The sequence below is a fragment of the Galeopterus variegatus genome, unplaced genomic scaffold (genome assembly GCF_000696425.1).
Source record: "Galeopterus variegatus unplaced genomic scaffold, G_variegatus-3.0.2 Scaffold3237, whole genome shotgun sequence".
Classification (NCBI taxonomy): Eukaryota; Metazoa; Chordata; class Mammalia; order Dermoptera; family Cynocephalidae; genus Galeopterus; species Galeopterus variegatus.
In genome coordinates, this window is record NW_007729348.1 from 23,239 (window position 1) to 49,371 (window position 26,133).

Below are 26,133 nucleotides of genomic sequence, written 5' to 3' on the forward strand. Positions count from 1 at the left end.
CATCCACTAGGCAGGGAGAGCTGAAGAGAGTGGTTTTCCGGAGTCCAGATGGAGAAAGAGGAGGGAACGTGCAATTGTGTCAAATACTGTCAAGGAGTCATGGAAGGTGAAGAATTTACCACAAGCCTTCCAAGAGTGAAGGCTATTGGTCAGGTCACATCCTCCCCAGCTCTTACTGTGGTCAGGCTTTCCCCCCTAATCTGGTGGATGTGAGAGGGATATCATTATTGCTCTAATCTCCCCCTGAGATTTACACAGCTGTTCTCTTTGAGATTCCCAGCATGAATTAAGTAGGAAGATAGTGTTTGGAGGCTGGGCACTGAAGGTTTGGCCACCCCAAAAAACAGCCCATGCTAGTCTGGGTATTTTTTTTTTTAAGTTTCAAATGTACTTTATTTCTTCAATAGTGCCATATTTAAATGAGTACACAGTGCTTTCACTTGGCATCAGTTATGAGTTGGTTTTAAAACAATTCAGTATTACACCAGCTGGGATGATTACTGGTCTCTCAAATCCTTTGGGATGACTCTGCCAGCAGGGGACAGGTTCCATTGCATTCCAATGTGTGTTGCTGTATATGTCCACACAGCAATACAGAAAGTGGCTCCACTAGCTAATACAGTGTCACCATATTTGTCATGGAAATCAGGTGTACATTTCTGGTGGCTCTGCCTTGCCATTGTTTGCTGAATGCTTCGAATTTGGGGATGACTTAGTGCATTTTGGGCCAATGGAAATATCAAGAATCTGAAGATAGAAATGAGGCAACTGCAGCTGCTGGTTTGGTGCAAACTTGCTTCAGGTGCCCCGGCAAGGAGTCCTGAAAAACCTCACTAGTCGTGTTTGACTGTAGGTTTGTCCAGGGTCCGAGAGCAGAAGAGGTATGAAGGGGCTTCCTATCTAGGTAATTCTGTGATTCATGAGATGAACTTGAGAAGGTTTTTCTCAACCTGCTTTACCTGTCTTATATCAGTGGAGTGTCCTCTCAGATTTGGGGAGTAAGTTTTCTGTCCACCTTAGTCTACCATGCGTTTGTGAGAGATGCTGTGTCCTCCCCATCACTGCATCAGTGACAATATGGGCTGGGAAGGGGGGCTACTAACCAAGTGCCATTTTAAACCAGAAATCTCAATATTAAAAATATCGACATTAACATTAAAAAGTCAAAACCACCTTTCTGCAAATTACTTTGTGTCCGGGACATAGGCTTTGCAGATTTGGGGCTTACCAGCCTCTGTAAACAAGGGCCAATTTCATACAATAAATCTCTAGATAGATAGATCAATGGATAGATAGATAGGGATCTCCTATAGGTTTTGTTTCTCTGGAGAAGCCTGACTAGCGAAATGAGGATAACAGAAAGGACCCAGAACATTGCCCACAAGGCACTGCAAAGTGGCCTGAGTGTTTCAGGACTCCTGACCCACCTGCTGAGATGCCTGGCACTGGGGATATACCCTGGCCTCTGTGCATTTTCCTATCCCATCAGCAAGAGGTTGGACTGGATGGTCCTTGAGAGCTCTTTCAATTCTGATATTCCAGGTGTCCTGAGATGGTGAATTACTGAGAAGTGAACAGAACCAAGCCTCCATGCCATTTTCCACCTACCACATTGGCAATGGGCAATGTCCACTCCGACCCTTATCCCTCAAACAAAGATACCAGTGGATGTTTGCAAGGACTTGGGGAAATAGGCAAGACAAGACATTCTAAGCAGAGGGCATGAGCAAAGTCACGGTGGTGAGAAATTGCTCGTTGTATATTCAGGGGAGGGAGTGGCTTGGGGTGACAGGCTGTCTAAAAGGAAAATTTTAATACATGTGCAGCCCTTTGTGTTTTCGGAAGCCCTTTCACACCCTTCTCATAACCATGGATCAATATTTTTATGCTTATTTTACAGAAAAGGAAACTGAGGCTCAGAGGACAGAAGCTACTTCTTTAGGGTCACACAGCTGGAAAACAGCAGGGCTGAGATTTGAAGCCAAGTCTATCTGTGCTCTTCCCAGCACCACAGAGCCTTAGAGGCTCTATGACCGAGCATATCTAGTCACATATTTTGCATTATCCTAATGACAAATGAGTGTGATTCATTAGACCAGCCATACAGTCATTCTGATTCCACTGTCAAAGTGGGGGAAAAACAAATCAATCATTGCTTGATCCAAGGTGTTTTTATTTTGGTTCCAGGAGTGCCTGGAGAGGAGATGTATTTTGATTTTAACAGCCCGCCTGCTTGTGCACGAGGTGAAGGGGAGATTATAACTTTATTCTCGCTTGGGGGCAACTGGTTATGTCTGGAAACATTTGAACATCCCATAAAGCTCATTTCTTTTGCAAATGAGTCAGATAACACAGAACACTTCAAAGTTAAATTCCGTTGGGCTTTCCATCTGGCTGGCCTCTGGGGGAATGCCTCGCGCACTGCCTTTGTTAATCAGGTTCTGGGAGTTAGAATTTTATGCTGAAATACAAATAACTGTGCATTCGTGGGGAACAAAGCCAAGATATGATCTCAGCTGCATTTGGACTGAAATTCCCCATCTCCTGCTAATGCTCTCCACCTTCCACACGGACAGCAACAAACACTTTCTTGCTCCAAGCAGCTGCGTTCTTTCACCCCCTCCACCTAGGCAGGCAGGCGTGGCGAGACATGGCCTGTCACCCTGTCTCTGCTTGTTGTGTGCTCTCAGATAGGACTCTGGTCTGCGTGAGCCTCACTGCTCTGTATGTACGTCTAGAGGGGAACACAGTTCCTTGGGGAGTCCTGTGGAGTGGCTTGCTCCAATCTACCCTCCTCCTAGGGTGGAGAGGTTGGACAGCTTAAGATCATCTTTCCCAGATGCCCTTGAAGCCAGAGTCCTGGATGTGAAGTAGGTGCCATCCAATGGGTATGCTTGTGTGAGTTCTGGAAGTCAGAAGTGAGGAAGGCCCATTCCCCCAGCCCTGCTTCCTCTGGTGAGCAAGGTCACAGAAACATGAGGTTTCACTGCCTGCGTTCCTGTGCATTCTCCGCTTTCATAGGATCCAGAGCCTTTTGCAACAGCAGTGGCAGCAGCAGCACCAGCAGCAGTTCCAGCTTTTCTATTCACGCAGCGCCCAGTGGTGTTCTCAGAGGCAGGAGCAACCCCAGGGGTCAGCTCTGTGTTGTCCTGAGAGCTCTTCCGTCACACCCCAGCTCTGGTTAAATCCCTTCCTGCTGAAGGAGCCTAGGTGGTTTGTGTTCCCAGCACGGAACTTGCTTGATATACATCTAAACTGTCTTTGATAAGAAATTTAGTCCCTTCCTATGGATTTCTCAAGATTTTTGTATCTTGAGATGTCTGGGGCAAGGACAGGGAATTTACATGTCCTGGCTTTTGCCTGCCATCTCTTGTTCCGAAGTTCCATAATAGCTTCCATTCAGCCACCTCGGGTTACCTTTTCACCATGTGTATTGTCAGGGTTCTCCTGAGAAACAGAACCAATACAGTGTGTGTGTGTAGAAAGAGAGAGATTTATTCCAGGGAACTGGCCCACACACTTGTGTCCCCTCCCCTCCCCTCCACCTCCCCACCTCTCTGGAAGCACTTGCCCCCAGCCTGGGCACTGCCCTTTCTTGGCTGAAGCCAGCCGCCTCTGCTCAGGCCCCTCAGGACTGTCCCTGGCAGCTCCCTTCTAGCTCCCATTGGCTGAGGTTTCTTCCTCTCTTGCAGTGGGTGCAGGAGTCTGGGCACTCACATCCCTGGCTGGGGAGCAAGGGAGGGTCAGGCTGTCTGTGGGATGTGGCTCCAGGAGAGGGCCCACCTGGCTAAGGGCCAGAGTCCCGTGGGTATGCCATCAGGGATGGACCCCTAGGCTGGGCTGGGCAAAGGGGTGCTCCACTCACTTCTCTTGCAGTCCTATGCTCACTCTAGTCCTAGTCTTAGTAGCTCTCAAGGCAGCACGTTGACCTACAGTTGGTGTTGACTGGCTAATGCTGTTGGTAGACATGTGGGGAGGAGCTGGGCCTCCCTCCCTCCTGTGCACTTGGCTCAGCGCCCTCAACACGGACATCCTGAGGGAAGCAAGGACCCTGTTTCTGCCTGCAGCACCCTGGGGATTTCCCCAAGTGTCACCTGCCTGCCGCCACCACCCACAGTTAGGTTTGGTCTCCAGGGGCAGCTCCTTTCCTGCAGGTCTGGCTTCTGATGCTGCTCAGCCACTGGTCATCAAAGCTCTCAGAGATGGAATGGACAGTGAGCAGAGGCCTGGACTTCCTGTGCCTTCTCCACGAGAAGCCAGGTGCTGGGGCTAATGGGCACAGGAGGTGGACAGACCTGGTTTCAGATCCTGGCTGTAGCACTTGGAATGTGTGTTGGTTACACTCTGGGCCTCAGCCACCTGCTCTGACAGTAGTTAGCCAGCCCCTACCCAACAAGACTGTTCCATGGCTGTAATGAGAGGGGCTGTAAAGAGGACTCTGTTGTGCACGTGCATGTCCTGCACCCGCAGAAGAGCCGGGGATGGAGCAGCAAGCACCAGCACCAGGACAGAGTGAGAGAAGCCCATGAAAGCTGCGTGTATCGTCTGGCATACAGCAGGTGCTCAACACTGAATGGGCAGAGGCTGGGAGGCAGAGAGAACCACACCAGGCACCCTGTTCCCTGCCTCCCAGGCCAGGGCTCGTTCCTCTGCCCGGCCCTGTGTGCCTTGCCAATGTTAGCATTTGCCAAATAGTTGACTATGGAAATCACCTCGGATGTGCATTTGATCCAAGATATGTGGCATTCCCCGTACCCATGACAAGTATCTTCTTGGTCCATTTCTTGGCCCAAGGATGCTCTTTATTCCTTAGCTCCCGCTTCATGGTGTGAGGTTCTAGACCCGTGCAGAAAGCACCAACCGCGGGGTCTCCCTCCGTGAGCTCTGTGCTGCTTCAGCCCGGGAGTGCCTTGAGGCTTGAGAGGAAGCCCCAGGAGAGCACGCAGTGGGCAGGGAGAGGCGCAGGCCAGGCCAGACCCTGGGCTTCCACTTCGCTTTGCCTCTGCTCAGCTGTGAGACCTCAGGCAAGTCACAACTCAAGCCTCAGTCTCCCATCTGCCACCGGAGAGGTCTCAAATGCTAGCCTCGGAGGCATTTGGTACCCTCACCTCCTGGGCACAAATAAAGAGAAAACTCACCCAAGGCCTCAGAGTCCCTCTTACATTTGTGCGTGCACACTGAGCTTATTGAAACGCTGGCCATGTCATAGCTCTCCTTAGCATGGCCTTTGTCTCCCTGTCCCTTCATTAGTCACAGCCACTTGGCATGCTCGGTCCAAACTGCCTCACGAAAGCCTAATGCCCAGGACCGAGGAGGTGTAGTTGAGCAGAAACTCTGTGAAAGCCCGAGGACGTGACTCTGTCATGGACACACACCATTCTCAGAGCTTGAGTCTGTGACTCCTGGCTCCCTGAACTGTTAGTCTGAACATTTACGTATCCATGCCAAAGCATCTTTCCCTTTTCCAGCTGTGCTACAACATGAATTCAGAGCTTCTGGCCATCCCCACACACCTTAAGCTTCAGAGACACTATTAAGCTACTTTGTAATTAGAAATAATAAAACCTGCAGATGCATTTTAACATAACCCACAAAAGGAACCATGTGCATTTCTTGGATCCTCAGCATCAAAACAAATAACTCTTCCCGCGGTGCCTAGATCCACTGGTTTCACTCTCCAACAGCTGCTCTGATATATGAGGAGCATGCCAGCAGGCAGAAGGTCAGAGATGAGCTGAATGACAAAAGGATCCAACATGGGGAGGGGTAATCAGAGGTCCCCAGCAGCTGGCTGAATTGTCTGGCTCTACAGCTGTGGGGAAATTGGGAGAAAGAAGGAGACGTCTCCTTTCAAACCTGGGCAGTGGACTTTCTCGGCCCTGACATGATCTTTTTGTTTTTTCACAATCAGCTTGCCAGAGTGTGGAACTGGGCAGTGAGTTTAGACTTATCTGGTCCAACTTCCTTATTTTAGAAACTGAGGCTCAGAGTGAGAGAGAGACTTGGCTTCCAACAGCTGAGCCCAGGGTAATTGAGAAACAAATAATGCAATGACCATCTGCCCACCCCAGTGCTCTCTCACGACAGCACCCAGCTCTAGCTTTTGATGGAGGGAAGACCCAGAGCAATGGCGTCATTTGCCCAGTGGCGTCATGATTCTGATGAGCTCCACCAAGGAAATCAAAGGGCTGTTTCAGCAACATTTTGGCCCCTTCCTTCCCTCCTTCCTCCCTACCCTCCATCCCTCTGTCCCTCCTTCCCTCCTTCTTTCTTTTCTTTTTTTCTCTTTATTTGAAAAAACATATTAACACATTTCAAAAATATACATGCTCAAGAATTGCCTAAGACATCTCGACCTTTTAAAAAGTTATTACAAGGGCTGGCTGGTTAGCTCAGTTGGTTAGACTGCAGCTTTATAACCTCAAGGTCATGGGTTCTGATCCCCATACTAGCGAGCTGCCAAACAAATAAAAAGTTATTACAATTTCAATAAATAGGATGTATTTTAAAAAATGTAAAAATGATATTCCATTTAGTTAAGATCAGTAACTTGTTAAATAGCCTTTAAGGTCAGCTCTGTATCACATTTTTATCCAAGATAAACTTCTAAGAGTTTAGTTATATTATTTCCATGTGGTTCTCCTTAATTACATACATTTGATGCTTTCTAAAGTCTTCATAAATATCACTGAACATATTTGTCCCTTTTTGTGGTCTAAGAGTAGCCCATATTCAGCACACATTTAGCAAACACAGACTGTGTGCCAGGCCTTGTACAGGTCAGCAGGTGGGCAGCTATGGAGGTGAATAAGGCCTGGCCACCACCTCCAAGAGGCTCCCAAGCTACCAGGTAGAGGGACACGTGATCAAAGGGAGGGAGCAGGTATGCCAGGCACTGTGAACCGTTAAGAGGGTGAGGGGGTGCAGGCAGAGGCAGGTCAATTGCACTGGCAGGAGGCAGGAGGCAGGCGAGCAGCAGGGTCAGAGATCCTTACGGGACGTTGGCCTGGATCTTAAGTAGGAGTTGGAACAGGGCGGCCCAGGCAGAAGGAGCAAAACAATGGGGGCTCAGTGGTGTTGACAAAGTCACACGTTTGGGAAACAGCATGTGTTTCCTTCATGGGACTGGAGCGTAAGGCACAGTGACAGGGATGGGAATGAGGAGTGGGGAAAATGAGACACTGATGTCACCCAACTAACTGGATTCCAGGCCTCAGCCTCCCTGGCCATTCTGCTTTGCTAGAAAATCAAAAAGTGCTGATCAACCTGTACCTTTTTCCCCCTGTGATCTACACCCACAGGGGCCTCCAAGGAGCAGACTGTTAGAGAGTCAGTACTAAACCCCTGACCAACCTGGCAGACCTAGCACCAACGCCCAGGCCCCCAGCCGATGGGCACAGCCCCGCTCTTCCCCAGGCTTCAGTGATCCCATCTGAATAGTGCCAGGCTGGACTAGCCTCCTCTAAAACCCCTCAGCTCCAACAGTCTCAGCTCCAGGATTCAAAAGACAAAGTAAAACAAAAACTTTACATTGTGTGAGCTGAGCAGGTGGCCAGCTTGCCAGCCAGCTGCCCAACCTGGCATTGATGGCTTGTCCTGCTCTAGTGCCTGGCACTGGTCAGGAGGAAGTTTGGGAAGAGGCTTTAGCAGACTGGCACTCCTGGCCTCACAGATGACTTGCCAGCTCCCTGCCCAGTGGGAAACCAATGGAGGCGGGTGGCCGGGGTGAGCAGCCTGGGAGGCGGAGCAGGTGGCCCTGGCACAGCAGGTTTGGGCAAGTCATGTCTGGATGCTGTTCTAGGGGCTGTCAGGCTGCTGGAGCAAGAGAAGAGAACACAGGTGTGACTGTGCTCAGTGCACAATGGGAGAGGGTCTGGTGGGGGCAAAGGGGCCGGGGCAGGCAGGCTCTGCAGAGCCCTTGGATTGCTGCCTGCAGACTGGACAAGGGACATCTGAGGCCACTGCCAGTGCCCAAGTCAGGTGCCAAGCCCTGCAGTGTGGAGGGAAGGAGATGAGTGACAAGTTCACTTGTCTGGGCATAAGGAGGTGGGGGTGGGGTGGGGGAGTGGAGAAGGCAAGCCCTGAAGGGGAAGGGAGGGGACCCAGGGCCATATCCCAGTCCTGACACTGACTCCCTGAGAGGCCCTGGGCGTGTCCCCACTCCTCTTTGAGCCTCAGTTGCCTTAGCAGTGTGATGAGGGTAGCTGTCACCTGCTCTGCCTTGACCACAGGAATCTTGTGAGAAGAGGAGGTAAAGAGCTGGATAATGGCTGTGAAAGGGCTCGTAGCTGGTCCAGGCTGGGGTGAGCCCCTCTGGCCTGGGGCCTCACGGAAGGCCAGTCAGGGGCCACTCCACAGTTCTCTGTGACAGGATTTAGCAGAGGCAATAAGTCGGCGAGGAATATGTGTGGCAGCAGTGGCTGCATTTCCATACTGCTTAGCAGGAAAAATTGTGAAAGACTTTAAAATGGGCAAAAAAAGATCAGTAGACATCCTTCTAGAGTATCCTTGTGCGTTATCTGCTCCTGTCATTGCTTTTGAGCTTTCTTACAACATTGCAAATTGTAGCAAGCTCATAGCGATGCAAGTAATTCCCGTCCACAGAAACGCAAATGAATTTTGTCCATCGGAGGTGCAATTGATTACTGCTCTGTGGATATTGATTACTTTTGTATTTGTTTCCATGTTCTTGATTGCCCACATGTGCAGTTTTGTGTATTCTCCTTTGAACCAGTTGTAACAGCTGATGAATTCCTTCATTGATGGAGTTATAGTGTTCAAAACATGTTCATTTTATATGTATATGAAAATCATCATATCAGTTTTCTACTGCCGTGTAACAAGTTACCACAAACTTATCAGCTTAAAACAACACCCACTTATTAGCTCACAGTTCTGTATGTCAGAAGCCTGAGCACGGCAGACCTGGATCCTCTGCTCAGGTCTGCTGAAATCAAGGTGTCAGCCAGGCTGCGTTCCTTTCTGGAGTCTCGGGGGGAAGAACCCACTGCTGAGCTCATTCAGGTTGTTGGCCAAACTCAAGTCTCTGAGATTGCAGGACTGACATATCTGTTTTCTCTCTAGCTGTTGGCTGGGGCCACTCTCAGCAACCAGTCACCCTCTCCATTGGTAATTCATAACCCAACACTTTCCCTTCTTCCAGGCCAGTGGGAGCGTGTCTCACCAGCTTTCTCCTCTGTGACCATCTGAGAAAACTCTGTGCTTTTTGAAGGATTACTTACTTGATTAAGTCAGGGCCACCCAGAATAATCTCCCTCTTGCCATCTAACATAACATAATCACAGGGGTGATATCATATTCACAGTTTCCACCCACACTCCAAGGGGAGAGGATTATATAAAAATGAGGGTCATTGTTGAAGTCTGGCTACCACAGTGATGATTTCAACTAAAAGAAATCCATTACAAAAACTGAAAGATCATCAAAGAATTGGAATGGGCTGATGGAGTTTATGAGGGTGCCAAGACCCTCCTCTACAGCCACCCTTGGCACTGCCATTGACCCAAGCCCTGACCCACTTTGCACTCTGTTTTGACCACTGCTGAGTTTGACTGCTGTGGTGAGTTTGGCTGTCTGTCTCCCCAGCCAGACTGGGAACTCCTCCAAAACTAGAACCTAGTCCTGCTCATATCTTACCTGATCTGCTGCCCCTAAAGCAAGCTCTGGTGAGTGGTTTGGGGTTAGAGTGTGAGAGATTTTCCTCCCTATCATGATTCTCTCTTCTGTTGGTATAAAAACAAAACTAACGCAAAAGAACTCTTGGAGAAGGGGGCCCAGAGAGGCTCCAACAGTGACCGTAGTATTGGTCAAATGGGTCTCTAGGGATTCACAAGGGTCATCAGACCACGTCCCCAGAAAATGCAGCAGTGTGGTTCTCATTCCTGTTTGTTGCGAGAGTTCAATTTCAGGGTGAGTTCAATTTCAGGAACAAGACAACAGCACTGAACCTTCTGTCTGGTGTACTCTCATGGCCCCCACCTCATCTACCCCTTTTGAAGGAAACTTTGGAAACCCCCCTCCAACCCCATCCCAACAGCTCATTCATTCTTTGCCTCTGTGCTTTAGCACATGCTGTTCCCTTTACCTGGCATTTCCTTCTCTCTCTAACCTCCACAAAGAAGCTTCTGTTCATTTTTTTACACCCAACTCAGATATCAGGTCTTCTGAGAAACCTTCCTTCAGAGTCATCGCAGCACAGCCATGGAAAGAAAATGGTCTTTAATGTCAGTTAGAATTTTGCTCTGACCTTTCCAATCTGTGTGGCCTTGAGAAAATTACATAAGCTGTCTGAGCCTTCATGTTCTCACATGTAAAATGACTACAATGCAATATTTGATGGTAAAGTCCATCTTAGTGACTGATATGCAGAATAACAACAAAATCAGTGACCATGTATTGCATGCTTGGCATATACTGGACTCTACTAAGTGCTTTATATACAGTTTTTCATTTAATCTGCCCCACAACCCAATAAAGAAACTTCTATTATTATCCCATTTTGCAGATGAGGAAACTGAGGTTTAAAGGCATTGAACCCAGTCTTATCTGTCTCCAAAGCCTGGGCTCTTAATCATTATGACATATTGCTTCCTAGAAGGCACTGGAGAAATTGTCATTTCCTTTCCCCTCTCTCTTCCCCACCATGTCCACCTCTGGACTATCATAATTGCTTATGACTTCTGTTTATCCCCAAAGCCCTTGTACATCCGGTGCCTCTATAATACCATGTAAGACATAGTATTTGTTTTTCCCATGTGTTTATCTCCTCCAGCCCCCAGCACTGAGTCTGGCAGAGAGCAGGCATAAAATACCTGTTATTCCAGTAAATTTATGAATCATCTTAAGTCTTCTTAGGAAGTGACCAGGGTATAAATTACCTAATAAAAGATTATAAGCCATAATTGAATAAAATGGAGAAGACTGCCCCTTCCACTCCATTCCCCTCCCCTCATGCCATCTCAGCTGAAGTGATAGGCACCACAGGAATGCCGCAGCAGATAAAAACATCAAGGTCTGTTCCAGCTTCACACCAGACCCTGGGATTTAATTTAACTCATGTAGACATTGGTGTTGACGCTCTTGGGGGCTCCCAGAGCAGCCTCGCAGAACAGCTGGTAACAGCTGTGATGGGTTTGTTTTCACATCTTGGATTGAATCCCAAGGGAATCCCACAAAGGCAGGGCCCTGGGAAGACTCTCATAGATTCCCAGGACCTCAGCTTTGGTAGGAACTGCTGAGATCATCCAGTGGCCCCCTTTGTTTTTAAAACAGCCAAAATGAGGCTCAGGGATTTCCCCAAAGTCACATGGCTTTTCTGGGTTTTGACGGCAGCATCAAGAATGTAAAGAACTGCAGCATTTTATAGCTTGAGGTGTGCTGTTTTCACACACAAGATCCTTTCCTTCTCTTCCCTGTGTGTCTTGCAATTAGTGTACACGGCCACCAGCTGAGGATGACACAGGGTAGTCAAAGTGGTCCAACTCACTGGGCACATGACTTGCATGAGACCCAGATTACCATCTGAACTCCCCACTTTGTTATTTTTATATTAAATTCTGACTTTTTATATTAAACCATGACTATTTTTATATTAAACTATGACTCTTCCATATTAAACTCTGATTCTGGAAGAAGATAATTCAGTGACATAAACAGCTTATAAAGTGAAACAAATATAGAACACAAATATAGAATTTCTTGTGATCTTTTTAATACTTTTCTATTACCATTTGAATTTAACCCTGATCTAAATCCATGTATCGATTGAAATTACACTTCCTAATTCACCGTGCAGTTTGGTTTGTAGGCCAAAGCACCTTGAGGCTTTTCCCTCAACCTCAATCTTAGAATAACATTTTCTATGCTTGCTTATTTTACAGCACAATGAACTCTGACAATTTAATAAAATTTAAAAATGTGTTTATTTATTGAACACTTATCATAGCTAGGGCTCTAGGGTGAGTGATTTCTGGACCAGGGATCTGCAGAAATGAAGAAAATGTAGCCCCTGACCTTAAGGAAGTCTTGATTAACTAGAGAATAAAATCATCAACAGATCATAAAAAACAAGGTGGTAAAATGAAAATAAGACCAGAAATAATGAATGAAAAGATTTAACTACATAAATATTTGAAATATCTGGAAGGCAAAAGACATCATAAATAAAACTAAAGTACAAGCGACAAATTGAGAGAAAACAGTTTCAACATTTATTACATACTAAAGGTTAATAGTGTTAATGTATAAAAACTTTCTACAAGTCAATAAAAAAGAAAACAGCCCAATAGTAAATGTGCAGAAGACTTGAATTAGAAATGTACTTAAAAAGAAAGACATCAGGTGGCTGGTTAGCTCACTTGGTTAGAGCAATGTTGGTAATACCAAGGTCAAGGGTTCGGATCTCCATGCCAGCCAGCTGCCAGGAAAAAAGAAAAGAAAAGAAAGACATCATACTCAAATTAACAAAGAAATACAGAGTAAAACAACAAAAATATATTTTCACCTATCAGATTGGCAACACACTTTTAAAGATTGATAAAGCTTGATGCTGGTGAGATGGTAGGAAAATACATACCCAGTTGTAAAGAGAGTAAATTGGGAGAACATTTCAAAGGCAATTTGACAGAATTCATCAAAGATTAAATTGTGAATCTCCATCGACCTAGACATTTCACTTCTAGAAATTTATTCTGCAGATTTCCTTACTCACCTGCATGAAGATACAAGGTTGTTCACTGCAGCTGTTTGTACAGGTGGGAAATTTGAAACATGTTATATGTTTATTAAGAGATTTGTTAAATGAATTAAAGTATAGTCATAAAGTGTAATATTATATACATGTTAAAAAATAATTGACATGAAAAGACAAAAATATACGACATAAAAAAAGCATGAAACTGGACAATATATATTTTCACAATTGTGCAAAAATGTAAAATGTAAACATACATGTACCTATAGATGTATATGTGTTTAAAAGGTCTGGACATTGCTGTAGAGTCACCACCCAGAATAAGGTCCTCACCAGATGTGCTTCCCACCTCCAAAACTGTAAGAAGTATATTTCATTTTTTTATAAATTAAAAAAAATTAAAATTAAAAAATAAAGGGTCTGGAAAGAGGTACACTGTTACAGGGATTGCCTTTGAGGAACTGGGATCTTGAATGGCTTCTTTTTTTTTTTTTTTTTCCTTTTTTGTCTTTTTTTGTGACCGGCAACGGATCGCAACCCTCAGTGTCGCGCCCGTACTGGACCGGGACCGGCCACGGGATCGCAACCCTCGGTGTTGCTCCCGCCCCTCGCTCAGCCAGTGAGCAGCCGGTCTGTATGTGGGATCCAAACCCTTGGTTGGAGGCGCCACCACGCTTCCCAAGCGGCGCACTATAGCAGTGCGCCACTGGGCTGGCCCGGGATCTTGAATGGCTTCGGAGGCGCCACCATGCTTCCCAAGCGGCGCACTATAGCAGTGCGCCACTGGGCTGGCCCGGGATCTTGAATGGCTTCTAAGACTTATTACACACACTGCTTTTTGTTTAAAGTATTTATAATTAGAAAAATTGAAAAAATTTCAAAGAATATAATCTAACACTTCTCACTGATTCCTGTCCTCCAAGCCTCTTCCCAGACGCCATTTGGCTCGCCATGGCAATTTGCTGTGCAAAGACCTGTGAACATTAGACCGTGGTCCACTTGAACACTCTTAGTTTTCTAGCTTGGGTGCTCAGTTGATTATGATAGCCCCTCAAAGATGGGGAACAGAGCAAGAAGAGGAGATGTGTGGAGGAGGTGGAGACGACACGGTGGGACGTGCCTAGGCTCTGATAGAAAAGGTCAGCAGACAGTTGGTTACACACATCTGAAGTCTGGGAGGAGCTCTTGGGAGTCCTTGGCTTGTAGGTTATTACTGAGGTCAAGACAGTGGATAGACACTGAGAGATGACACCACCCAGGTGGGGCAGTTTATGGCCACACTGGCCATCTCTCCATACCTTCAATTCTCTCTGTCCCTTCAATTCTCCCTGTCCCTTCAATTCTCCTATCTTGTTCCCACCTTAGGGTTTTTATATAACTTAAGACTTTACATATTTCTTATCAATTGTTCCTTTTATCATTATGTAACAACCATCATCATCCCTAATAATGCTTTAGACACCAACATCTGTTTTGTCTAAACATCTACACCACCTTTCTTTTGGTCATTATTTGTCTATAATACATAGCATAAGACTTTTTATAAGAATTTCAATCTAAGAATCTCTATTCTTTCATGAGAGACTTTGGTCTGTTTACATATATTGTTACTACCAATATACTTGGATTTATTTTTATCATCTTATTTAGTACTTTATATTTACCATGCCTTTCTTTTTTGCCTTCTGTCAGTGTGATTGAATCTTCTTTTATTATGTTTTCCCTTCACTCATTAAGAGATGACACTTACTGTTTCTATTTTCATTGGTTACCCTTGATTTTTTAATATGCATATTAGTTAGTATCAAGTTAATCACTATCTATACTTTCTTCCCAAACAATACAAGGACGTTAGAACACCGTGGATTTTTATCATTCCCCCTCCTGTCTTATTTCTCTTTGATATTTTAGGCACCTTAAATAAAAGCCACCTTATTTTTCTATCTTATCCATTATTCTATTTTATTCATTCAATGCATGTTTAGATTTACAACATATTTAGTATGTCTTTCCTGGCATAGCTTCTTGCATTTTACTCCTCTTTTCTGGATTTGAATTTCTTTTTCCTGAAATATATGATAGCATAATTCTTTCAGAAAGGGCATATTGATGGTAAACTTTCTTAGTATTTCTCTGAAAATGCTTATATATATATTTTTTTCCTTTTTGTCTTTTTCCGTGTCCGGCAACAGATCGCAACCCTTAGTGTCGCACCTGTACTGGACCGGGACCGGCAACGGGATCGCAACCCTCGGTGTTGCTCCCNATTTTTTTCCTTTTTGTCTTTTTCCGTGTCCGGCAACAGATCGCAACCCTTAGTGTCGCACCTGTACTGGACCGGGACCGGCAATGGGATCGCAACCCTCGGTGTTGCTCCCGCGCCTCGCTCAGCCAGTGAGCGGGAACCGGTCTGTATGTGGGATCCGAACCCTTGGCGGGAGCGCCACCGCGCTTCCCAAGCGGCGCACTGTAGCAGTGCGCCACTGGGCCAGCCCAAATGCTTATATTTTAATGTGTCTTACAGTCTAGTTAGTTTTAAGGATTTGTTTTTGTTTTCTTTTTAGTAGATGGGTGGACTATAGAATTCTAGGGTGATTCTAGACCAGTAAAAGCTGTGGAAGTTCTTTACCACTAGACCTGCCTTACAAGAAATGCTAAAGGGAGTTTGTCAAGTTGAAACAAAAGGACACTACCTAACATCATGAAAACATATGAAAGTATGAAACTCACTGTGAATGTAAAAATAGAGTCAAATTCAAAATACTCTAATACTGTATTGGTGACACAAAAATAACTTTACTATAAATGTTAAAAGTACTAAAAACAACTGTAGCTATGATAATTTGTTAATGGATACATGATACATAAAAAATGTAAATTATGACATCAATATTGAAATGGATGAATTCCTAGGAACATACAAGCTACCTACCAAGATTGAATCATGAAAAAATAGAAAATCTGAATGGACTGCTAACAAGTAAGGAAATTGAATCAGTAATCAAAAACCTCCTGACAAAGAAAAGCCCAAAACATGACAGCTTCACCAGTGAATCCTACCAAGCATTTAAGGAAGAATTAACACCAGCCCTTCTAATACTCTCTCAAAAAATTGAAAGAGGGAACACTTCCAAACTCACTTTACAAAGCCAGTATTACCCTGATACCAAGCCAGACAAGGACACTACAAGAAAAGAAAATTATAGACCAATATCCCTGATGAACATAGTTGCAAAAATCCTCAATAAAATACTAGCAAACAGAATTCAAAAGTCATTAAGAGGATCATTTATCACGACCAAATGGAATTTATCGTGCCTAGGCTCTGATAGAAAAGGTCAGCAGACAGTTGGTTACACACATTCAAAAAATTGAAAGAGGGAACACTTCCAAACTCACTTTACAAAGCCAGTATTACCCTGATACCAAGCCAGACAAAGACACTACAAGAAAAGAAAATTATAGACCAATATCCCTGATGAACATAGTTGCAAAAATCCNGACACTACAAGAAAAGAAAATTATAGACCAATATCCCTGATGAACATAGTTGCAAAAATCCTCAATAAAATACTAGCAAACAGAATTCAAAAGTCATTAAGAGGATCATTTATCACGACCAAATGGAATTTATCCTTGGGATGCAAGGATGGTTCAACACACACAAATCAATATATATGATACACTACATTAACAGGATGAAAGATAAAAATCATATGATTATCTCAATAGATGCAGAAGAAAGCATTTGACAAAATTGAACATAACTTTCATGATAAAAACTCTCAACAAATTAGGTGTAGAAGAAATGTACCTCAACACAATAAAGGCTATATATAACAAGCCCACAGCTGACATAATACTCAGGTGAAAAGCTGAAAACTGTTCCACTAAGATCAGGAACAAGATAAGGATGCCCACTTCTCACCACTTTCATTCAGTACTGTACTGGAAATCCTACCAGAGCAACTGGGCAAGGAAAAGAAATCAAAGGCATCCAAATTGGAAAGGAAGAATTAAAATTGTCTCTGTTTGCAGGTGACATTAACTTATATAGAGAAAACCCTAAAAACTCCACCAGAAAACTGTTAGAACTAATAAATGAATTTAGTAAAGTTGCAGGATACACAATCAACATACAAAAATCAGTACCTTATTTACACATTGACAACAAACTATCTGAAAAAGAAATCAAGAAAACGATATCATTTATGTTAGTATCAAAAACTGTTTGGGGATGAATTTAACCAAGGAGGTGAAAAATGTATACACTAAAAACTATAAAACATTGATTAAAAAAAAAATTGAAGATGACACAAATAAACAAAAATATATATAATGTTAATGGACTGGAAGAATTAATATTGCTAAAATGTTTATACTACCCAAAGTGATCTATAAATTCAGTGCAGTCCCTATCAAAATTCCAATGATATTTTTGGGCCGGCCCAGTGGTGCACTCGGTAGAGTGCGGCGCTTGGGAGTGCAGTGGCGCTCCCGCCGAGGGTTTGGATCCCATATAGAGACCAGTCCACTCACTGGTTGAGCGCGGTGCAGGCGCGACACTGAGGGTTGCGATCCTGTTGCCGGTCGCGGTACGGGCGCGACACCGAGGGTTGCGATCCTGTTACCGGTCACGAAAAAAGACAAAAAGGAAAAAAAAATAAAAAATAAAAAATAAAAATTCCAATGATATTTTTCACAGAAAAAGAAAAATCAATTCTAAAATTCACATGGAGCCATAAAAGACCCCAAATCGCCAAAGCTATCATGAGCAAAAAGAACGAAGCTGGAGGTATCACCCTACTTGATTTCAAAATATACTACAATGCTATAGTAATCAAAACAACATGGTACTGGCAAAAAAAAAAAACGCAGACACATAGACCAATGGAACAGAATACATAACCCAGAAGTAAATCCACCCTTTTATGGCCGATTGATCTTTGACAAAGGTGCCAAGAACACACAATAGGGAAAGGACAGTCTCTTCAATAAATGGTGGTGGGAAAACTATATACCCACAAGCAGAAGAGTGAAATTGGACCTTTATCTCACATCATATTAAAAAATCAACTCAAAATGGATTAAAGACTTAAATGTAAGGCCTGAAACTATAAAACTACTAGAAAAAAAAAAACATAGAGAAAAGCTTCCTGATGTTAGGCTAGGCAATTATTTTTTGGATATGAGCCCCAAAACACAGGCGATAAGAGCAAAAACAGACAAATGGGATTGAATCAAACTAAAAATCTTCTGTACAGCAAGGAAACAATCAACAGAATAAAGAGACAACATACGAAATGGGAGAAAATATTTGCAAACTATACATCTGATAAGGGGTTAATGTCCAAATATATATAAGGAACTCAAACAACTCAGTAGCAAGAAAACAAAGGACAGTTTAAAAATGGGTGAAGGACCTGAATAAATATTTCTTAAAAGAAGACATAAAAATAAATGGCCATCAGGTATATGAAAAAATCCTCAACACCACTAATCATCAGGGAAATGCAAATTAAAAACACAATGAGATATCATCTCACACCTGTTAAAATAGCTATTATCAAAAAGACAAAAGATAGCAAGTGTTGGCATGGATATGGAGAAAAGGGAACCCTTTTACACTGTTGGTGAGAGTGTAAATTAGCACAGCCAGTATGGAAAACAGTATGAAGTTTCCCCCCAAAAGTTAAAAATAGAACTACCATATGATCCAACAATCCCACTTCTGGGTATATATCCAAAGGAAATAAAATCAGTATGTTAAAGAGATATCTGCACTCCCATGTTTATTGCAGCATTATTTATAACAGCCAAGATATCAAATCAACCTAAGTGTCTATCAACAAATGAATAAAGAAAATGTGATACACACACACACACAAACACACACACAATGTAATACTATTCAACCTTAAAATAGAAGGAAATCATATTATTTGTGACAACATGGATGAACCTGGAGGAATCTATGCTAAGTGAAATAAGCCAGGCATAGAAAGACAAACACATGATTTCACCAATGTGCGGAATCATGAAAAGTTGAACTTGTTTATAGAAGCAGGGAGGTTTATAGTTGCCAGTGGCTGGAGATAGGGGTGGGAGAATGGAGAGGTGTTGATGAAAGGGTAGAAAATTTTAGTTAGAATGAATAAATTCAGGAGATTTATGATGCAGCAGGGTCACTATAGTTAATAATAATGTACATTATACTTGAGAATTGCTAAGAGAGTAGATCTTAAATGTGCTCACCACACAAAACGATCAGTATGTGAGGTGACAGCCATGTTAATTAGCTTGACTCACTCATTTCACAATGTATACATATATGAAAACATCACAATGTACACCGTAAACATACGTAATTTTTATTTGTCAATTGTGAAGAAAAATATAAAACTAGCAACAGCTAACATTTTTGCAAAAAGAATTCTGGAGTGATAATTATTTTCGTTGTCTTATGACTTCTATTATTGCTGTTGAGAAGTCTGCCATGCTCTCGTTGTCGTGTCTAACACGTCTCTCTGGTTGCTTTGCTTTAAAGATCTCCTTGTCTTGGTTTTCTGTAGTTTCACTGTGATGTGTTTAGGATTTTTTTAAAAATCTTGTTTGGTACTGCATCTAAAAATTCTCGCTTTTCATCAATCCCGGAATATCCTCAGTCATTATTTTGAGATTTCAAGTCTTTTATCAATTATTAGATATCCTCAGTCATTCTCCCTCTAATCGTGCCTCTCTCAATCTCTTTCAGTTCTAACCTTAAAAAATTCCTATTAAAGCTATGTCGGACCTCCTCATTCTGTCCTCCTTAGAATGAGATACTCGTTTTATCTCCTCAACCTTGATTCCACATTTTCAGTCTCTTTAATTCACGGTGTGGTATTCTGGGCAGTAGCTTCAAATCTATCTTCCATTTTGCTAATTCTCTTCAGTTGTGTCTAATTGCCCAACCACTGAAGTTTTTAATTTCAATGATTATATTTTAAATCTAAAAGTTCCCATATTGTTTTGTTTAACTAGTCTTCAGTATCCTTTACAAATTTTTTTTTCTTGCAGCTTGGCCAGTACAGGGATCAAACCCTGGTCCTTGGTGTTATCAGCACCACACTCTAAGCAACTGAGCTAACTGGCCAGCCCTACAAATGTTTTTAATCATTATAAAATATTTATTTTATGATCTCTATCAGATTCTCAATGATCTAAAGTACCTGCTCATCTAGTTCTGCTTTTTGTTGTGCTGCCTGATTCTCACCTGTTGAGAATTGTTACTCTTTATTTTTTGCATTTTGCACTATAAACTCATCTGTGGGCTTTATTTGTGGGAGTTAAGAGCACAGGTCATGACAAACAAGTGAGTAAATATTTTCTTGTCCACATTTCACTAAGAGTTTGGCCCTTTGAAGGTCCTAGGCTTCTTGGGTGGGAAGGGAGGACTTACCATTCTAACTCTCCATGTCACCTGGAATCTGGCCCTTATTTCCTTTCTCCAAGGGTAACAATATGGTCACCTGGCTCATGGTCGAACTCCCTCACCTCCACTCATCCTCCAAACTCCCATGAATTTGATCAAAGAAATATAAAGTAGAGGACAATCTGTACCAGGGATGGATACCAAAAGAGTGCACTTGCCAGAAGTTTGAGACATTTCTGCAAGATACAGTGCGAGAGAGGAAGGCTAACTATAGTGGAAATCACTGTATGAAAACAAAAATCTCATTGGAGGAGTAAGGGCCCGTGAATGTCTCACTGACTCCCTCAAACATAAAGTGATAAGCTCTGGAGGAGAAAAAGGGTATAGGGAAGGGGAGGAGTTAAAATTTCAATTCTACTTGAGCCTCTGGAGGTCGACTGGTGCTTTGAGTGGTGGGCCATGGCAGCCCTTCAGCCTGCACTGGGCACAGGTGGCTCAACAAATAGAGATGGCACACCCTGCAGCCACCTCGGGCGAGGGCAGTCGTGCTCGTCAGAGAAGCCTGCACTAGCTTCGGGCTGCCACAACGAATCAGGAAAGATCTGTTGCCTTGTGGCTCCTTTTGACTGTTTCTCTCAAATCCCATAGAAACTCTATCCTGGAAAGGTGAAAACAGAGCAAATCCAATCCTTTTTCTTCTCAGCTCATCTGGAACTGAAAGATTCAACCAGATAGTCACACAATCTCTGATCAAACTCATCTCAGCTCCCAATTCTGAACAAAATGTAGCTTTCCCATTTGTTAGAATGAGAAAATAGAAAAAAATCATCACATATAAAAAGAGATTTTAATAGTTCAAAAGAAAGAGACTATATATGAGAAATTAATAGAAAATGGCTCCCTTGAATTAGAAGTTTGGCAAAAAATAGGAGGAAACTTTGATAAAACCCTAATTTGCATTTTTAGTTACATTTTGGGAAGACATTGCACCTATGAAAAGAATTGGTCTGAAACCATGCAAGCTTGTTTTCATTTAGAAGTCAGTGAAAGACAGGACATTATAGAAAATCAAATTAGCAAATCATAATATGTACTTGATACATTTTTCTAGAACCCAGAGAATACAAATAGAGATTAAAATGTAGTAAGTAAAAAGATAAGAATTGTGGAAGAAAGATTGAGGCTCTATTATCCCTCTACAGATCACAGGAATTCTGGAAGGAGAATGTGGTAGATTATTAGAAATGTCCCCTGTGAGCCATGCCTCCCTGTGTCCATGCCACTCAGCAATGTGCCTTTGACACTCCTGCTATCAAAAGATGGAGTCTATTTCCCCCCTTCTTGAATTGGGGCTGGCTTGTGATTTGCTTTGACCAAGTGAATGCAGTGGAAGTGGCATTCTATGACTTCCAAGCCCAGGCTTTAAGCAGCCTTGTAGCTTCCACTTGCACTCTTGGAACCTTGAGACTACCATGTTGTAAGGAAGCTCAGTTTAGCCTACTGGAGGATAACAGGACACATGGAAGGCAACCAAGGCACCCAGCCAAATGCCAGACACGTGAGTGAGGCCACTGTGGACCCTCCAGCACCAGTCAAGCCATCAGATAATTGCAGCCACATAAATGAGTGATTTTTAAAAAACTTAACGATGACATTTGGGTTGCAAGATTAAAAGGGCAGCTGAAAAACCCTCAGGTTTCCAATCCACAAAATTATAATAAATAATAAATCATTATTGTTTCAATAATAAACCACTACATTTTTGGAGTGGTCTGTTATGCAACAATAGATAACAGAAACAGAAAAATAATTAAAGAAATAATCATGTACAGGAGCTTTCAGAGTCCTCTTTTCCCCAACTGAAGCTGCTCTAATGTGTGCCAATCCATCACCAACATGAGGAGCTCAAATCCTTCCCTAATTCACATAACACCCAGAATGGTGATCCCTGGCTGTGGCTGGTGGGGTGAGGGCACCACAGACCTTGTAGCAGCTGGCTGTTATGGGTTATCTGAGAAAAACAGGGGACACCTGAGTCCCCTCTGAGTCACAGCACCAGTGGGGATTAGCAAGCATCATCTTTGGAGTACAGGAATGGCCATGCTTCTGACCCACATAGTGACTATGCAACTCTGCAAGTAACAGGTCAAGCTGCACCGATAGCTGGGGATCGGCTGCCTTGCTGTGGCACCCCAAGGTGTGGAATGAGCCGAGTCCTCTATTCTAGCTAGTGCATGACCCAGGCTACACACGCCTGTTCACTCCAGTGCTTTCTGTGTACATCTGCACCACCAACAACTGGGGGCTGCAATCCTGCCCTTAGACACAAAGCACTGGTGCCCCCCACCCAGTGATACATTGTAATTGTCTTAGTGTCTTGGGAGGCAGCTTTTTGCACAAAGGATTTCCCTATCTTCCGAGGCTACAAAAGTGAGTCTGTGCCACCTCTTCCTTAGATTAGAAAATAAAAAGGAAGTTTAATTTTGACAGTGGCACCAGCTACACTAGATGAAAACCTCCCTGAGCTAAAGACTTGCATCTTTTGATAAAAAGCATTCGTTGACTACTAGGGAAAAGTAATGAAAATAGATGCACATCTAGACCTACTTTGGTGATTTATTTTTAATTTCAGGGATAACAAAAAATTCTTATAAATATCCAGACAAGGGGGAAAGCATATCTATGAGGGAGTAGGTGGAGTTACAGGCATCCAATTTCTTCCCTACGACACTAACTGCTACTGGACAACTGAGTTACGGGTCTCCAACACTACCGCCAGGTTGGATGATTTGCAAGGAGGACTCACAAGACTCAACATACATCACAGCTACAACTTATCACAGTGAAAGGTGACAAAGCAAAATCAACAAAAAAGGGAAAAGGCACATGGGGCAAAGTCCAGGGGAAACCAGGCACAAGTTTCCAAGAGCCCTCCCCCAGTGGAATCACACAGGACACACTTAATTCCAACAGCAAACAAATAAGTGACTGCACATGAGAAATGATTTCTACCAGGGAAGCTCATTAGAGACTCGGTGCCCAGGGTTCTTACTGGGGACTGGTCATGAGGTACCCTCTGCCTAACACACACCCAAATTCCAGCCTCCCAGAAGGAAAGCAGGTGTTCAGCATAAACCACATTGTCTGCACAGTGTGGGCACAACAAACCACCCTCATCAGTTCTGGGAATAGTGGGAACCTTCCCGAAATCCAAGCTCCCAGACACCAGCCCAGGGCTGACCATGCCTTTCTGAGGATTCCATCTCAGGCCTGCTACGTTAGCTCTTCTGCACAATTGAACAGCTTCTGCAGATTTTTAGTTTAAATAAGTATGACCCAATAGTTCTAAAGTCAGAATTAATTATTATTCATGGGCCGCAGCAATAGGCAGACATTCTCAGATACTGCAAAGCCTCAGAAAGTGTAACTCTCTATACCCTTGCTAAAAAACACTACTTGAGTATTAGTTTTCTGTAGATGCTGTAACAAATTGCCACAAATTTAGTGGCTTAAGACAACACAGATTTATTATCTTACAGTTCTATAGGTCAGAAGTCCAACATGGGGAGTTCCAGTCGAGATGGCAGAATAGGCGGTCCCCAGCGTCACTCTCTCCCACAAATCAACGAATTTACACGATAAAAATGTAACATCCGCCAGGCTGGGGCCGCTGGAGCTCAGGGGAAGAGGAGGAGAGACCTACGGAGTTCATGAAGGCGGGAGAAACTACGATGAGAGAAAGAAAAAGCTGCTCCGAGCATTTCGGGCTGCGGCTGCTTTAATGCTCCAGCTGCTGAGCACATGGAGCAGGAGCCGGCAGGAGCCACAGCTGTGCCCTTCAGATGGAGTTAGTTGGAGGCGGCAGGAGAGAAGAGGGCCTTGGCGACCCCAGGACAGCAAGACCGCTGATAGGGTTCACATGGACCCACGCAGGAGCGAGGAGCCAGAACAGCTGAAAAAATGGAGCCCCCATTCAGAGGGTGGTGAGTCAATGCAGGGGACCAACGCAGGGGACTGGCACAGGGACCCGCACAGGGCCCGCCCCAGGGGAAGTGTTTGGAGCATGGGCAGTGGGGGAGATGGGCCCCAGGAGAACACTGGGACACAGCAAGGACAGCCAATGCACGGGGGCTCCCCAGATGGAAGAGGAGAGAGGTTTCTAGAACCAGGTGCTCCAGGGAGTGCATTTGAGGAATGTAAATAGTTCAGTAGTTCAAGGTGGTGGGTTGAGGTGTAGGATGAGGGGACGATGGTTTGTCGTCAGGTCATGAAGGTTTTGAGCACCAGGTGCAGCGTCTGTTCTTTGTGTGAAGGCACGCGCAGGAGCAGACATGCATGCTCCTGAAAGTAAGCGTGGCTGCCGTGTCACAAGGGAGTGGTGTGGCGCCTCAGGACACCCCTTAACACGCTGAATTTGGCTCTGAGGAGCTGGAGGCTAGGGCCGAAGTGGGAACACACTTGGTTTCTGCTATTTTTTCTCTCTTCAGCTCTTATAACCAACATCCCACAAGGGCCACCTGGACCACTTTTTAAGTGAATGAAGCAGCAAAGGGTAAGCAGAGTAGACCACTGCTTTGGGAGGTGCCCCAGTGCCCCTCTGCCTTGGAGGTGAAGGGAGCGGATCCCTAGCTTCCTGACTCATGAGAGCAAGCAATGTAAAGGTGGAGCACACTTAGAACTGGGTCACAGAAGTGGCTGTTACATCCACTGATGGGACGGTCATTCCTGGCAGGACTGAAATGTGATTGTTCTACCCCCTGCTTCACAACCTTCTGCAACTGCTTTGATTCCTGCTCATTTTGCAAATCTGTTCCTCCAGCTTCGCATTGATTCTGTAAACCCAATTATCCTTCTAATAGATTCTTTTAAAAAATGTTTGCTAAAGACTCAGTTTCTTTTGTTTGCAACAGGGAACACTGATAGAGTCAGTGACTCTTGCTATAAGCCTTTGCCAAACTAATGTTGCCTTTTTTATGCCACATGAGACAGAACTGCAAGCGCCTAAATGAGTCACATTCTTTTGTGACAGACATGGGCACCCCAGCTGAAGGCAACTGGCCTTCTCTCTGGATGAGAATGCAGACTTGTTTGGCTAGGGCTGGGTCTGGAGCTCACAGACCCCTCAAGCCCATCACAGACTGGCTCACAAACCCTTCACACACCAGTCTGGGTCCCAACATGCCAGGCTGGGTCTCTCCCCAGACCCCTCACATGCAGGTCTATGAGCTAGGTAACTGGCAAAAAGGTCCTTGGAAGCTGTAGATTGGAAAGCATGGCTGTGTGTGGTGGCTGCCCAAGGCACCAGCCAAGTCACGGTGCATGCGCATTAACCCACACACAACTTATTTACAAATAATAAATTTGTAAATTAGGCCCAACCGGGCCTAAGGCAAGGGGATCTGATTGAATTGTTCTATTTTCCCAACAATCCACCCCTTCAGGGTCCCTGGCTGTACAATCTATGTACAATCTACACATTCAGAATCTTCCCTGCTATTCCCGTAGAGAGGATAGGTAACCAACCCTTACATTCACATACTACACATTCCATCCCAGTCCCAAAAGTCTTTAGCTTGTTGCAGCACCAACTCAAAAGTCCAAAGTCTCATCTGAGACTAAAGGCAAAACTCCTTTCAGTGGTGAACCTGAAAGAGTCAAAAACAAGTTTATCTACTTCGAAGATACAGTGGGACAGACATTGGGTACACATTTCCATCCCAGAAAGGAGGAATAGAAAGGGAAAACAGGCCCATGAACAAATCAAAAACCCAAACAGGGCAAACATTAAGCACACTGGAGCATCTGGGCCCCCAAAGCATTGGGCAACCTCGCTCCTACAGCTCCACCAAGTGCAGCCCATTGAGCTGCCCTGGTGCCTGCAGCTTTTCCAGGCTGGCGCTGCACACTGACAGTCCCACAATCCTGGCTCCACTAGACATTTCCTCAGTGGCAGTTCTCTGTGGGAGCTGTGACCCCACTTTTTTTTTTTTTTTTTTTTTTTTTTTTT

The 26,133-nt window shown here is 44.1% G+C and overlaps 1 protein-coding gene across 1 annotated transcript in view; it reads right to left on the reverse strand.

Moving 5' to 3' along the window:
- Positions 1-497: 497 nt before the first annotated feature.
- The window catches only part of LOC103600126, a 99,409-nt gene continuing 73,773 nt past the window's right edge, over positions 498-26,133 (reverse strand). Inside the window, exons 3-4 of the mRNA XM_008584356.1 lie at positions 8,183-8,318; positions 498-747 (exon numbers count right to left, since the gene is read on the reverse strand). Coding sequence (XP_008582578.1) covers positions 498-747; positions 8,183-8,318 — 386 coding nt within the window. The remainder of the gene's footprint in view (positions 748-8,182; positions 8,319-26,133) is intronic.